This window comes from Aquarana catesbeiana, linkage group LG05 (assembly GCF_042186555.1).
Source record: "Aquarana catesbeiana isolate 2022-GZ linkage group LG05, ASM4218655v1, whole genome shotgun sequence".
Lineage (NCBI taxonomy): Eukaryota > Metazoa > Chordata > Amphibia > Anura > Ranidae > Aquarana > Aquarana catesbeiana.
In genome coordinates this window covers 90,928,823-90,943,760 of record NC_133328.1, presented here as the reverse complement: position 1 = coordinate 90,943,760, position 14,938 = coordinate 90,928,823, and the positions used below count along the sequence as shown (strand labels likewise).

The window sequence follows — 14,938 nt, the reverse complement described above, 5'->3', positions numbered from 1 at the left end:
TGTGTATTCTTTTAAAAATGTAATGTAGGACAAACCCCTAAAACTGATATTTAAGCATTGGGTAGAATCTGAGCTTTGTATATCCTTGCAAGATCTCTGCAGCTCTTTCCGCCTGCAAAGGCCATTGCCAATAGGTCCAACTTTTTTTTTTTAAGTTACATCATGCAGAATGTAGCAGTAGTAGTGAGACTTAAAATGAGGGGTTGATTCTCCAGCTTGTTTTTACTGGGGTTCATAATATAAGAAGCCAGTGGGTGACTCAGTCTACCGCTATCTGGCTTTGTGGGGACCCAAACAATATAGGAAGCAGAAAAATCTACACCAAAAATCTTGGGATGTACTTAGCCCTATATATATAATACGTCCCTAGGGCTCAAACACATGTATAATCTAAAGTAATTATATATTGTTGTATGTTAACTAGATGACTCGCATAAGTATTCACACATTTCCAATATTTTACAGAATGAAATGCATAGGTATGCGGAGGAATGTGTGTGTCTGCCGTACTGCTTTTTTTTTTTTTTTTTTTTACATTATTGCAGTAGCAGATTCTCTAGAATCTCTTAGTCCTTAGTGCCTACTGTAGCTTTTTGTGTACATGCAAGTAATGCAAAAAGCAAAATATGGTTACAGCAAATTAAATCATAGCCTTTCTATACCATAAGCCTCCAAGCATGTATCCCTAGAGTATATAGGAACTATATGTATTGGTAATTTATTTTTCCTATTTAATAAGGTGGGAGCAATGTGAAAAGTGCAGTAGCCTCAGTATGCAATCAGCAATCATCTTTGATAGCTCTAGCTGCTCTATAGGAATGAACGGTGAAAAATAAATAGCTACTAATAAATTGCTGCACTTTAAGTATTCCCATTGCACTTTACATTACTTTTGTTTTTAAATATGAATTTCATAACAGTGTTTTGAAGTTGGACAATCTAGAAGATGTTATCCTTCAGGTTAAACATATGTTTTTTTGACAGATGATTGTAATGGATACCATTGCCTTCAACAGGTCAAAGAAGCATCCAACCAGCCTCAGATGGTCTTCACAGTCCGCCATGCCACTGTCACTTTCCAGACAGATGGGGACACATGGAGGGAGCAGAAGGAGAAGAGAGCAGCCCTCATGGTGGGCATCCTTATTGGGGTCTTTGTTCTCTGCTGGATTCCTTTCTTTATCACAGAACTTATTAACCCTCTATGTTCCTGTGACATTCCTCCTATCTGGAAAAGTATTTTCTTATGGCTGGGCTATTCAAATTCTTTTTTCAATCCGTTGATCTATACTGCCTTTAATAAAAATTATAACAATGCATTTAGAAACTTGTTCTCAAGACAACGGTGATAAACCTTTCCGAAGTCTAAATTGCCAAGCATGCATTAATAACTTTATCTTCATCCAAGAACACTTGTCTGACAGCAGTTCCCGCTAGGGTCTGGAACGCTTCAATCTGGAATCCAAGAGAATTACTATACAATCTGCTGGAATTAAAAAAGTTTGTCAAGGAAAATAAAAAAAAAATAATAATTTCATTATTTAAGATCAGTTTAGATTTCTAATATATGGGTGAAAAGAGCAGCATATGGGTCACCTGCTCAGTACAGCTGATTAAATAGAATTTTACATACGCAAATCTTTGATAACCAATACTAAAGGTGATGATTATTAGATTCTATTTGTAAAAGCTAGTAAGGTCATTTTTAATATGTTGAAGAAGAGCTCCAAATAATTGTAAAAGCACCCCAAAGAAATCAGATATTCCTTATCTTTATTAGCTGTCACTACCCCTGCTAAAATTGAAATGTGATGTGAATGGTTCTACCAGCTGTATAAAGGTGTTGCAACATTTTTCAGACCGGGAATTATAAACACATGTGACAGACAAGAAAAACACCTGCAATGGCAGAGAAATGACAGAACAAAAGTGATTGTTATAAAAATCTTATTTGAAATATGTCCAGTCAGCAGTTGAAGCTGCTCTATTCACACTCTATCCTAGCATTCTCTAGCACAGGAGGAAAAGCTATATGAGTATAAGAGATTGTCCAGAATAGCATACAAGACCCAGAAAAAGGTGTAATACTGGTGCTGAGAAACTAGGGGACTGGCTAGTATGTGTTATGCCGCGTACACATGGTCAGACTTGCCAACAGGACAAGCTCCATCGGCATTTCCGATGGAAAAATTTAGAGCACGTTCTCTATCTAAAACCCTTTGAAATGCCGACAGAAAAAGTCCGATGGGGCATACACGCAGTCGGATTATCCAACCAAATGCTCCCATCGGACTTTTTCTGTTGGAAATTCCGACCGTATATACGTGGCATAAGACAGATAAAATTAGACATGAGAGTGTGTGGAAATACCCAAGAGGTATTAGGGGACTGTCCTTTAAGATATTTAAACGGCCTAGAGATGGAATGCAACAATTTAGAAGAATATGAAAAAATGCCATAGAGAGAGTATGAGACTGCCTAATAGAGAGAATGTGAGATGCCATAGAGAGATTACAAGAGTGCCTGGGAGAGAACATGAGATATTAAAGATTGTGAAATTGCCATAGAGAAAATGTGACATTACCCAGAAGAGGATAAGAGAGGCCCCCATGAAGAGTGGAGACTGCCAAGGAGGTATTGTGGACTTCTCTTGAGTGTGTGACTGCCCTCTTCAGAACAATCAAAAATTATTTGTGATACAATGCTACAGGCTAGCTGTATCTTACCTCTTGTCATTGTCTTTTTAAATAAATCAGCTCAGTAGAAATTTAAGCAGCCAAAATGACAACTTTAGATAAATTCATGGTGGTTTCACATAAACAACACTTTCAGTAACAATTACTGTTTACACTGTCCCAGTGTAGAGTATATACAAATAAGAACCTGCATGTGACTACTCCTTCTCCTTGGCATGTCATAGTTGACCAGGTCTGAATCATGAATAAACCAGTTTTTCTATTCCCTGAACCATTAGAGCAGTATATTTTACCTTTCTGTATTTCCAGGGTTAGTCATGAATGCAATGGTGAGGTTGGACAAAACACATCACTTTAAATGCTACCTGTGTCTCTTGGAGTGATCTACCATTACAAATGGACGTGACGACCATTGTCAATAGGACATCAGGTGAAGAGAAATCCAAAATTTCAAATACTTCAATGTAATAGGAGTAGACTATTTATCTATCAGTGGAGGCACCTGATGGTGCCAACTATGAAAGTTGGGGATTTCACCTCACCTCATCTTACTTCCTGTCATGACTCTGGTACAAGAAAGGAAGGTACATCTCCAATGGGGACACAGCATTAAAAATCAAACGGAAAAGTTCTAAGTCCTCCACACTGTATCAAAAATGAAAAAAAAAAACTTACTTTAAAGCACAGTGAACAAAGACAACAAATCATTTATGAATGTCTGGTTTAGGAGATCAAAGTTACTAACAGATCATATTTGGAGAACAGCTCTGCCTTTAAAAACTATTGAATGTTTTGCTTGGGCCAAAGCTCAATAGGTATTGGCTTTGGCATAGGGTTGGTGTTAGTTTCCCCAGCAGAGAACTGCAACACTATGGCCTTCTGAGCTGCATTAGTTGTATTTAAATAGGCATTGCCCTACTTGTCAATCAAGTGTGGGAGAGAGCAGTCCACTTAAAAAATGCTGCTTGCAGCACTTGTCGCGTGAATCCTTCTCCTCTGACATTTGGTGTGATAGAGAAATCAATCCCTATACACATCCCTTATGAAGTGATGCAGCTCAACAAGTGATAGACACTGTTAAGCCAAGCATGGCAAATCAAAATGCCTGTCTGATATCAGCTTACGGTTCAACATTTCCTTATTCTTAGTCTATAAATAACAAAGTTTCATCTACTTTCTTATGAAACAAACATTTTCTATTGCACAACAAGCAATTCTTTACATACTGCTCATTGAATAGACTGCTTCAGCAAGATCTCCTCGGGGAGTCGATGTGAGGGTCAGCAAAGACCAATTAACATATAATAGGTTTATTCCAAGGAGGAGGCTGTATTCTAAATTTATGCATGTTAGCTTTTCAAATGTCAGGTGTTTTTAAAGACCCACTGCTGCATAATTGATGCAGATTTACAAAATCAGATTCAAAATAGATTACTTACTTAGATCTGCTTCAGTAGGCAACAATGTATGTTTACTTTACACACATACTTTTTACATGTAGCCAGTAAATTACCCTTTTCTGTCACTAGGAAGAGATTTATAAATGTGACGTTCTTTCTATCAAATTATACGCACTACACAGGTCAATTTTTCAATGCTGCCATACATGCATACTTGCAAGTTCACAGGCAAGGATTACATAGCATTATGAGAAATGGAATTGCTCAATTCTAAAATATCTTTTCTTGTCTTTGACAATATTTATTGAATTTTTACTAAACAATTGTTATTTAATTTTCTTCTATATTCTAATGTCTTTATTTCATGATTTTGTAATTAAATATCAAATTGTTTTTTAAATTTTTTTTGGTGTTTATTAATCATGTTTAAACAAATGTTTTACTTGATGAACAAGCTTATGTTACAGTGTAACTATGAGCAAAGTAAAAAATAATGTTATAATGCAGTTTGTCAATAGTATCAATGATCCTGTCTGTAGACCCATTTTTTTTACCACTTCCCATAATATAGTGACAAAGTAAGCTTAAAAAGTTTTAGATGGACATTGAAGGACAACTTTACGTTTAAACCTTTATTATAACCTCCAGCTCGCTTAATGAAGCTCACCTGAGATAATATTTTCTTCTTCCCCAATCCAGAGATCCTTCCTCCTGGCTGGATCTTCTTCATACTCTGTATGCATAGTCTTGGCCCATTTATTCCAACATAAGTTGTACGCCAAGGGACTACTGGAGTCCCCCATAAGTATGATTTACCTATAGGAATCAAATGGGGCATACATATGCACAGTATAAAGAGCAGCCAGCCACCTTGTTGGAGGAAAGATTGCTGGATCTGGGAGAATGGGAAGTATTATCCCAGATGGAAAGATTTATTAAAGCAATACCAAACTCTCCTATTCTTTACAGCCAAGTAGGCTGCCATTTTAGCAACAGTTTAATCTACAGTTGCCATGGTGCAGAATATGATTTATTTGACGGCTGGACACTTCAGCTGAGTGCACAAGGAATTGTGACAGTTGACAGCATGTCTTGAGTGTAAGGGCCAGTTCACACCACATACAGTCCAGTGCATTTTTCTGCATTAAAAATGCATGGAAAGTAGGTTATATGGTTTTCATTGACATAGTTCACACCAGTGCATGCAGTTCCAGTGTGTTCCAGAAAAAAAAGTAGAACATGCTACATTTTTCTGAGACTGGACTGTACTGGAATGCTGTAAAACGCATCAAAACGCACTGGAACAAACCTAAAGGGACCAAAACGCACTGGAACACACATGTCCTTAAGAAAAAAAAGGGGGGTGGAATGCATTGGACTGCATCAAAAAATGCACTGGACCGCATCAAAAACGCGTCAAAAAATGCGCATGCAGAAAAGCATCTGGAATGCATCCAAACTGCGTTTCTATGGTGTGAACTGGCCCTAACTGTTTTAGGAAACAGTTAAATAGATGGGTTCAGTTCTTTTTTAAACCCGGTTCACACAGGGGCGACTTGTCAGGCAGCTTAGCCGCCTGACAAGTCGCACTCCATTCTGTACAATGGAACTAATAGGAGCTACTCAAGTCGATCTGACCTAGAAAAGGGTCTCTGTACTACTTTGGGGTGACTCCAGAGCGGTTTGCATTGACTTCTATACAAAAGTCGTTTTGCAAGCCGCGCTGAAGTCGCGCTGTACGGGGCGGCTTAAGAGTCGGGCAACTTTGAAGCCATCCCTGTGTGAACCGGTTCTAAAGGGCAAGCTGATCACATGTAAACACGGAGATGCCGTTTATCATCTCTCCTCGCCTCACACTGTCAGAGTGTGAGGAGAAGAGAGCCAATCAGTGGTATCTCCTCACAGGGGAGACCTGTCCGATAATCAGGGCACTGATTATCAGTACAGCCCCAACATTGCCCAGCAGTGATGCCAGTCAGTGCCCATCGGTGATGCCAATCTGTGCCCATCAGTGATGCCAATCTGTGTCCATCAATGATGCCAATTTGTGCCCATCAGTAAAGTCAATCTGTGCCCATCAGTAATGCCAGTCAGTGTTGCCTTTCAGTGTCCACCGATGCCTGCTCATCAGTGCCGCCTATCAGTGCCCATCAGTGCCAACTATAAGTGCCCATCAGTGTCACCTATCAGTGCCCATCAGTGCTGCATATTACTGCCTCCTTATCATTGCCACCTCATCAGTGCCCTTAAGTGCCGTCTCATCAGTTCCCATCAGTGCAGAATATCAATGCCCATCAGTGCAGCCTCATCAGCGCACATCAGTGAAGGATAAAAATTACTTATTTGCACAATTTTCTGACATAAACTAAGAAAGCTCTATTTTTGTAAAAACAATGATAAAAATTTCATTTGGGTATAGTGTTGATTCAAAAAAAAGAATAATTTAATTTATATGCCGCATGCCTGAATTTGATGCATCAAAACTATATTTATAGTACAATTATGGGACTTTTAAGGCATATCATTTAGTAGAAAAATGACATTTATTTCATTCAGTTAAATTTAGACAATATTAATCCATACAGTAGCAGATTATACTAAAATATTCTACAATAGTAAAACATCCCAAATACTGAGATAATTGCATATAATAGTCATTCAAGTTCAACACGTTTCTTGGACATGGTCCTCTGCATCAGGAGCTATCAATGTAGACTTTTTTGTGCCATCTAAATGGATTGACAAGTTTTAATGATATATAAAAAAAAAATACACACTGTGTAATAGCATTTCCCAGAGGATTTCCGCATGTGGGCCTGGACAATTCCTATTCATGGACTCACATATATCTCCCAGGGGTCCCACAAGCACTTCTCTCCCTTGGGTACAGTGTTGCATGGCCACGCACTTGTCACTTAGAATGTGACAGCGCTGAAAGCTGAAAATTGGTCTGGGCAGGAAGGGGGTAAAAGTGCCCTGTATTGAAGTGGTTAAAGTGGATCTTTAGTCAGAAAAGTAAGTCCTGCTTGTTCACTTCAGGCTGGCCCCTTTTGCAGGTATATGTAAAACATAAAAAATAAGTGCTTATACTGTTTAAAATCCAGTAACATGCTCTCTCAGCCTGTACTGCACATGCTCAGTTTCTCTCCATTTTTAGGCATTACTGAGTTTGTAGAAGCCGATCCGCTGACAGCCTTAAAGTGGAACTATAGTCAGAAAACTAAGTCCACCTAGATGACTTCAGGCTGGCCACTTTTGCAGGTATACAGTAAATATGTAAAACATTAAAAATGAAAAGTTCCTATACTGTTTAACCACTTGCCGATTGCGATGTAGCCGAATGATGACCCTTTATCATGTGATCACTCCATCCAATGACGGAGCGATCACCATGTCAACAAACCGGCATCATGTCAGGTTCAGCTCTCTCCTCCATAGAGACACTATGCAGCAGCGTGAGACGGCTGCATCAGAGTACCATCAGTGCCATCAGAGCCATCACAGTGCCATCAGTGCCATCACAGTGCCATTAGAGCCATCACAGTGCAATCAGAGCCATCACAGTGCCATCAGTGCCCTACAGGGCCGCTACAGTGCCCTACAGTGGCATCAGTGCCACTGCAGTGCTACTACAGTGCCAATCAGTGTTACTACAGTGCTTATCATTGCCTTACAGTGCCACTACAGTGCTCATCAGTGCCCTTCAATGCTACTATAGTGCTCATCAGTGCCACTGCATTGCTAATCAGTGCCCTACAGTGCCACTACTGTGCTCATCAGTGTCCTACGGTGCCACTACAGTGCTCATCAGCGCCATACAGTGCCAATACAGTGCTCATTAGTGCCATACAGTGGCATCAGTGCCCTACAGTGCACATCAGTGAGTAGTTATCAGTGCCATCAGTGCCCTATAGTGCACATCGGTGCCACTGCATTGCTAATCAGTACCCTACAGTGCCACTACTGTGCTCATCAGTGCCCTACGGTGCCACTATAGTGCTCATCAGTGCCATACAGTGCAACTACAGTGCTCATCAGTGCCATACAATGCCCATCAGTGAGTAGTTATCAGTGCCATTGGTGCCCTACAGTGCACATCGGTGCCATCAGTGAGTGCTTATCAGTGCTCATCAGTGCCCTACAGTGCCATCAGTAAATGCTCATCAGTGCCACTAAAGTGCTCATCAGTGCCACTACAGGCCTCACCAGTGTCACTACAATGCTGTATTAGTGCTTATCAGTACCCATCATTGAGTATTCATCAGTGGATCCTCATCAGCACCCGTCTGTCTTGTAAAAATGCATACAAAAACATGTGGAAAAAAATGACGGGGTCAAAAGACTCATTATGCCTCATAGAATATACATTGGGGTGTTTGCTTTCCAAAATAGGGTCAGTTTGTGGGCGTTTCCATTGTCCTGGTGCTCCAAGGCCTTAAAAAGTGTATTAGGTAGTCAGGAAATTAGATGTGTAATTTGTGTACCTAGAACACCTGACGGTGCTCCTTGCATGTTGGGCCTCTGTATGTGGCCAGGCTGTGTAAAAGTCTCACACATGTGGTATTGCCACACTCAGGAGTAGCAGAATGTGTTTTGGGGTGTAATAGCAAGTATGCATATGCCATGTGAGAGAAATAACCCATTAATATGAAAATTTTGTGAAAAAAAATCCTAATTTTCCAAAGAATTGTGGGAAAAAATGACAACTTGAAAAAACTCACCATGCCTCTTACTAAATACATTGGAATGTCTACTTTCAAAAAAGGGGTCATTTGGGGGGAAATTTGTGCTTTCCTGGCTTAAAAGGGCTCTTTGACACATAATGTCCGTTTTGACGGACTCTGCTTGCTCAGCAGGGATCAATCCGTTGATCCCCGCTGAGCCGGCGGATGACAAGTCCGTGTCTGTTCACTATGCAGGAATGGACCTGTCAGAGCCCCACTCTCCTCTATGGGGATAGGATGAAAACGGACCGCCTGTCCGTTTTCATCCGATCCGCCAGACGGATAGAAAATAGAGGTACATGGAGCGTCCGTTCAGGTCCACCTGAAAAACTGACAGGCGGACCTGATGTAAGAAAGAGCCCTTAGGCCGGGATCACACTGGTACGACACGACAGTCATACCACTTTGGATCCAACTTTGCCCTGTGACCTGAAGTCCGACATGCTTCCGACTTCAATGAACAGGGATCCAACTTTGATCCCCGACAATACCAGGCACTGTGTCTGATATGAATCTTTAGGGAGAACTCCATGCACAATGTAAAAAAAAAGGCATGGGTTCCCCCTCCAAGAGTATACCAGGCCCTTCAGTCTGGTATGGATTTTCAGGGGAACCCCCACGGCGAAAAAACGGCATTGGGGTCCCCCCCGAATCCATACCAGACCCTATCGGAGCACACACCCCGGCAGGTCAGGAAAGGGAGTGGGGACTAGCGAATGCCCGCCTCCTGAAGCATACCAGACCGCATGCCCTCAACATAGGGGTGGATGCTTTTGGGCAGGGTGGGGCCCTGCGCACCCACCCCAAAGCACCTTGTCCCCATGTTGATGAGGACATGGGCCTCTTCCCTACAACCCTGGCCGTTAGTTGTCGGCGTCTGCAGGCGGGGGGCTTATCGGAATCTGGACAACAAGGGGCCCCCAGATTCCGGCCCCCCACCCTATGTGAATGATTATAGAGTACATTGTACCCCTACCCATTCACCTAAAAAAAGTCAAAAAATAAAACACATTACACAGGTTTTTAAAGTAATTTATTAAGGCAGCTCCGTCGTCTCTTCTCCCCTCTCCGGCTCTTTTGCCTCCTCCACTGACGTCTTCTGTCTCTGCCGGTTCTTCTCCCATCTCCGGGTCTTCTCCGCTCTCCGCTGTCTTCTAGCCCTCTCCAGTTTCTTCTCCCTCTGTTCGATTCTCTGCTATCTTCTCACTCCTTTGCTGGGTCTTCTCTGCTGTCTTCTCCCTCTGTTCTTATTCTGATGTTGACTCGATGCTCTCTCCCGCTCTAATGCCGGGTGCGCCACTACTTATATTGGCATGCGGCTGGGTCACCGCTTGACATCATCAGGAGGCCCTGCCTCTTATGCCTGGGGCATGATGGGCGGTGACATCATAAGAGACGTGTTTCCAGTGACCCTGCCCCATACCATTATAAGTAGAGGCACACCATGCACCTGGCATTAGAGCGGGAGAGAGCGTTGAGTCAACATCAGAAGAAGAACAGAGGGGGAAGACAGCGGAGAAGATCCAGCAAAAGAGCAAGCAAAAGAGCGAGCAAAACAGCGAGAAGACAGCGGAGGAGACCCAGCAGAAGACAGCGGACAGAGGGAGAAGAACCGGAGAAGAACCGGAGAGGGGAGAACAACCGAGAGAGGCAGAAAGCATCAGCGGAGGACACAGAAGAGTCGGAGAGGGGAGAAGAGATCGGAAGAGACGACGGAGCTGAAATAATAGATTACTTTAAAAACATGTGCAATGTGTTTTATTTTTGATACTTTTTTTAGGTGAATGGATAGGAGTACAATGTACCCCATACTCATTCACATAGGGTGGGGGGCCGGGATCTGGGGGCCCCCTTGTTAAAGGGGGCTTCCAGATTCCGATAAGCTCCCTGCCCGCAGACCCCAGCAAACCAACAGCCAGGGTTGTCGGGAAGAAGCCCTCATCAACATGGGGACAAGGTGCTTTGGGGTGGGGGGCCATGGTACGGTTCAGGAGGGGGGGCACTCGCTCGTCCCCACCCCCTTTCCTGACCTGCCAGGCTGTGTGCCCGCAGATAGGCTGTCAGTACATCAGGTGTGATCAATTTTCAATGATTGGCACCATAGCTTGTACACTCAATAACCTTCACCAAGACCAAATAATATACACTGATTTAGGTTATTTTTACCAAAGATATGTAGCAGTAAAACTTTTGGTCAAAAATTACTAATTTGCAAAATGTTATAACAGAAACAAAGAAAAATGCATTTTTTTTACAAAACTTTTGGTCTTTTTTTTATTTATAGCGCAAAAAAATAAAAAAAAAATAGTGGTGATTAAATACCCACAAAAGAAAGCTCTATTTTTGTGAAAAAAAAAGGACAAACATTTTATATGGTTACAGTGTTGCATGACTGAGTAATTTTCATTCAAAATGTGAGTTGCTTGTGATGTGGTTAAAATATAGTAATACACTGTCTCACCCTGCTCTGCACATGCTCAGTTGTTCCCAATTTTAGGCATTTTTAGGCACTGCTGAATTTGTAGAGGCTAATCTGCTGACACCCATAAAGCGGAATTAAACTCTCCTATCCTTTACAGCCAAGGAAGCTGCTTCTGCCATGGTGCTGCACAAGTGATCGGTTATGACACCAGCCAGATGGTTTGACAGTTTGGTTGAGGACACAAGCAAATGTGACAGTTAGCAATCTCAGCATTCCAGGAATGTAACTGTTTTTTTAAACCAATAAATCAACAGGTTTAGTTCCGCTTTATGATTTACTGCTGTTCAGGGTCTCTGGGCTTAAGCAAAATGTCAGCCTCCAGCAAGAAATAACAGGAGCAATGCTGGAGGTAATTTACAGCACACACTAATTTTGGTTACATAATTATTAATGTGTTCCTTGCTATAGAACATATCAAGTTGTTATGGGTAAAGTTCCGCTTTAAAGCAGAATAAAAGCCAAGGAAGTTGCTTCTGTTTGATATTCAACTGCCATGGTGCTGCACATGTGATTAGTTATGACACCAGCCATTTGAGAGTTTGTGAGCAATAACAGATCTTCCAGCAGGATTAGCAAGTAACAAAACTGTTACAGGGGCATACCTCATAATTTTTTGACATGGGAGAGAGGGACACCTATTAGAAAAACATATGCAGCAAAGGACATATCCCTGCCACACCTCATTCCTTTGAGAATTAAAACACAAAAATAATTGGTTCAACCCACAAGTGCCTTTTTACCACTACTATTCCCTTATGCTGTCTTTTTAAATTTACAAATGCAAAAATGTAAAAAACTGGATGAAAGGTTTAGCATTGTAAAATGTTTTTTAAATGCTAGTGCATTTTTTATACAGGTATATACAACAGACAAAAATGAGGGGCAAATATGGAGGAAAGAGGGATGAAGAGACTTTGTTCAAAAAGAAGAACAGTCCATCCAAATCAGGGAAAGCTGGGAGGTATAAAAAGGGGGAAATACAGCGCTGTGTAGGATGAAAGCAATACGTGTAGGTGTGAAAAAGTGTAGCGCTAATATACCAAATACAAATATAACCATAGAAATTAAAACTACTAGAAGGATACCCTACTATGCAAAAAGGGTACATATAAAGTGCATAAAGGATTACCTTAGTGAAAAAGGTGACTTATACCAAGACAACTCATGCTAAATAAGCTTACGCCCCCCCCCAAGTCATATAGGCTTGTAAGTCAACTGACTTGATGGATACACCGGACTAGGCTGTCACGACAGATCTTGTGTCAAACCACCGACTGGTCCAATGCAAAATGATGTGATTACACCAAGAATGCACACTATGCTAATGTATGGTACCCATGATGCATGATCCTGAAAAGTCAGAGATACAGTTAATATGCCAAAAAGAAAAAAGAGTCATCAACCCAAATCCACCAATCAGAAGCCTTCTTCTTCTTCTCAGTTTTTCAATAGTTATGCCCTGTGAAGAGAGAAGAAAATGTTCAGATGGATGGTGCAAGAGCAGAAGTGCCACTTATTTAAAGAACCCCACTTCTTTGGAAGAACCCCTGTATGTGTACACATACAGGGGGCTGCACATACAGGGGTTCTTCCAAAGAAGTGGGGTTCTTTAAATAAGTGGCACTTCTGCTCTTGCACCATCCATCTGAACATTTTCTTTTCTCTTCACAGGCCATAACTATTGAAAAACTGGGAAGAAGAGTGCTTCTGATTGGTGGATTTGGGTTGATGACTCTGTTTTTTGGCATATTGACTGTATCTCTGACTTTGGAGGATCGTGCATCATGAGTACCACACATTAGCATAGTGTGCATTCTTGGTGTAATCGCATCATTTTGCATTGGACCAGTCGGTGGTTTGACCCAAGATCTGTCGTGCCAGCCTAGTCCGGTCTATCCATCAAGTCAGTTGACTTACAAGCCTATATGACTTGGGGGGGCGTAAGCCTCTCCAGGTCATCGACATCTGGTAAGCCTCCTTTTGTTCACTGGTGGTGGCCCATTTGATTTCACAGTTCTTTGGAGTAACAACGCCATGTAAATACCTGTTTAAGCACTCTTGGACTTATCAAAACTATATGTATTTTTAACATACTTGCTAGCTTTGGTCTTTATATGTAGTATTTATTGTGGTACAATTATATTTGTGTACTTAGTCATTTTTTACTGATTTCATTCAGGTTTATAGTAGATCACTTATTTATTTATTTTTCACATATCATGTTACTTATTTAGCATGAGTTGTCTTGGTATAAGTCACCTTTTTCACTAAGGTAATCCTTTATGCACTTTATATGTACCCTTTTTGCATAATAGGGTATCCTTCTAGTAGTTTTAATCTTTATGGTTAAAGTTGGGAGGTATGCAGGGGGACTCAGATAGTGGAACTAAAGTTGTTACATTTGCCTCTACTCTTTTGGTCCGGGTTCCTCACCGGCGCTGGTCTTTGGGTATCTCCATTGGCCAGCTTGAGATGACATAAGTCCTGTGCATGTGCAGGAATCATCCTGGCTAGGGTTGCCACTTTTTCTTCAAACCAAACCCGAACACTTTAGCGGCGCACAGCAAAAAAAAAATTTTTTAGGATACACTATAGGATTGTAACAGGACACCTTTTGGCGCTCCAAAGAGAATAGTAATGTGACATACATAGTACCCCCTCAACCACCTATCCAGTGGACTGAATCCCAGGCACATGATTCAAAACTTGAGCTGTCTGCGTGAATCCCTAATCCCGGCACACAGGGACGGTGCTGATGTTGTAAGCTGAGCTCAGTTCAGTTTACATGCCGCAGAAGAATGTGACTAGGCAGCAAGGTAGGTGTTTTTTATCGCAGGAGATACATTGCATACTGTGATAAAAGCCTGCCTGCTTGCAGTCTAATATAAGAAGATTTCAGTTCCTCTTTAACTATTTACTCAAAAAGATCATTTACTTAAAACTATTGATATCAGAAGAAGGAAATGAGTTTCTGTACATTGTTTTGAGTAGACCTGCCAGCAATCTATTCATCTCAATGCTTGTCCAGCTGCTGCCTGTCAGAATAACATATCTGTCAATGAGTTCTGCTTCAACAACCAGACAAGACTGTGTGCTATAAGGAAATGTTCTGTAGGAGCTTCTCAGCGCTAGATCAACTGCCTGGGGTTGTTTAATTAAAGTACACCTGTTATGAAGGAAACATGGTTACTGCTATTTATGGCCTTCTTTTGAACATTTTAGTTGCCTGGCTGTGTCTGGCTTTAGTGCCCTTGAGTCCCAGTTGTGGGAAAAGCATGCAGCAATAGAAAGACAGGGAAAAGTCAGAGTTTCCTATCACTATATTTGTTCCCAGTATTATTGCTAAACTGAAGCAAGCAACAAGCATTTTCATAGGTGGAGGCCAGCAAAGACAGACTACCTATTTTTCTAAAGATAGATGTTCTTTAAAGAAGATAAACATCCAAAAATAACAATATAAAATGAATTGACATTTAAAGCGGTTGTAAACCACTGAAGAATAAAAAAGAAAACCTGTAAGACAAAGGCATAATGTGCTAGTATGCATCGCATAGTACATTTTGAAATACTTACCTTAGGATGAAGCCTTTTCAGCGGCGCCCACTCACTTCTGAGACGGCTGACATCTTCCCCAGT

General features: G+C 41.3%; 1 protein-coding gene across 1 annotated transcript in view; it reads left to right on the top strand.

The window, feature by feature from the left end:
- HTR5A (5-hydroxytryptamine receptor 5A) overlaps positions 1-4,175 on the top strand; it is a 5,595-nt gene extending 1,420 nt beyond the window's left edge. The window contains exon 2 of the mRNA XM_073629959.1: positions 1,017-4,175. Within this exon, the coding sequence (XP_073486060.1) occupies positions 1,017-1,349 (333 nt within the window). The 3' untranslated portion in view covers positions 1,350-4,175. The remainder of the gene's footprint in view (positions 1-1,016) is intronic.
- Positions 4,176-14,938: the final 10,763 nt, after the last annotated feature.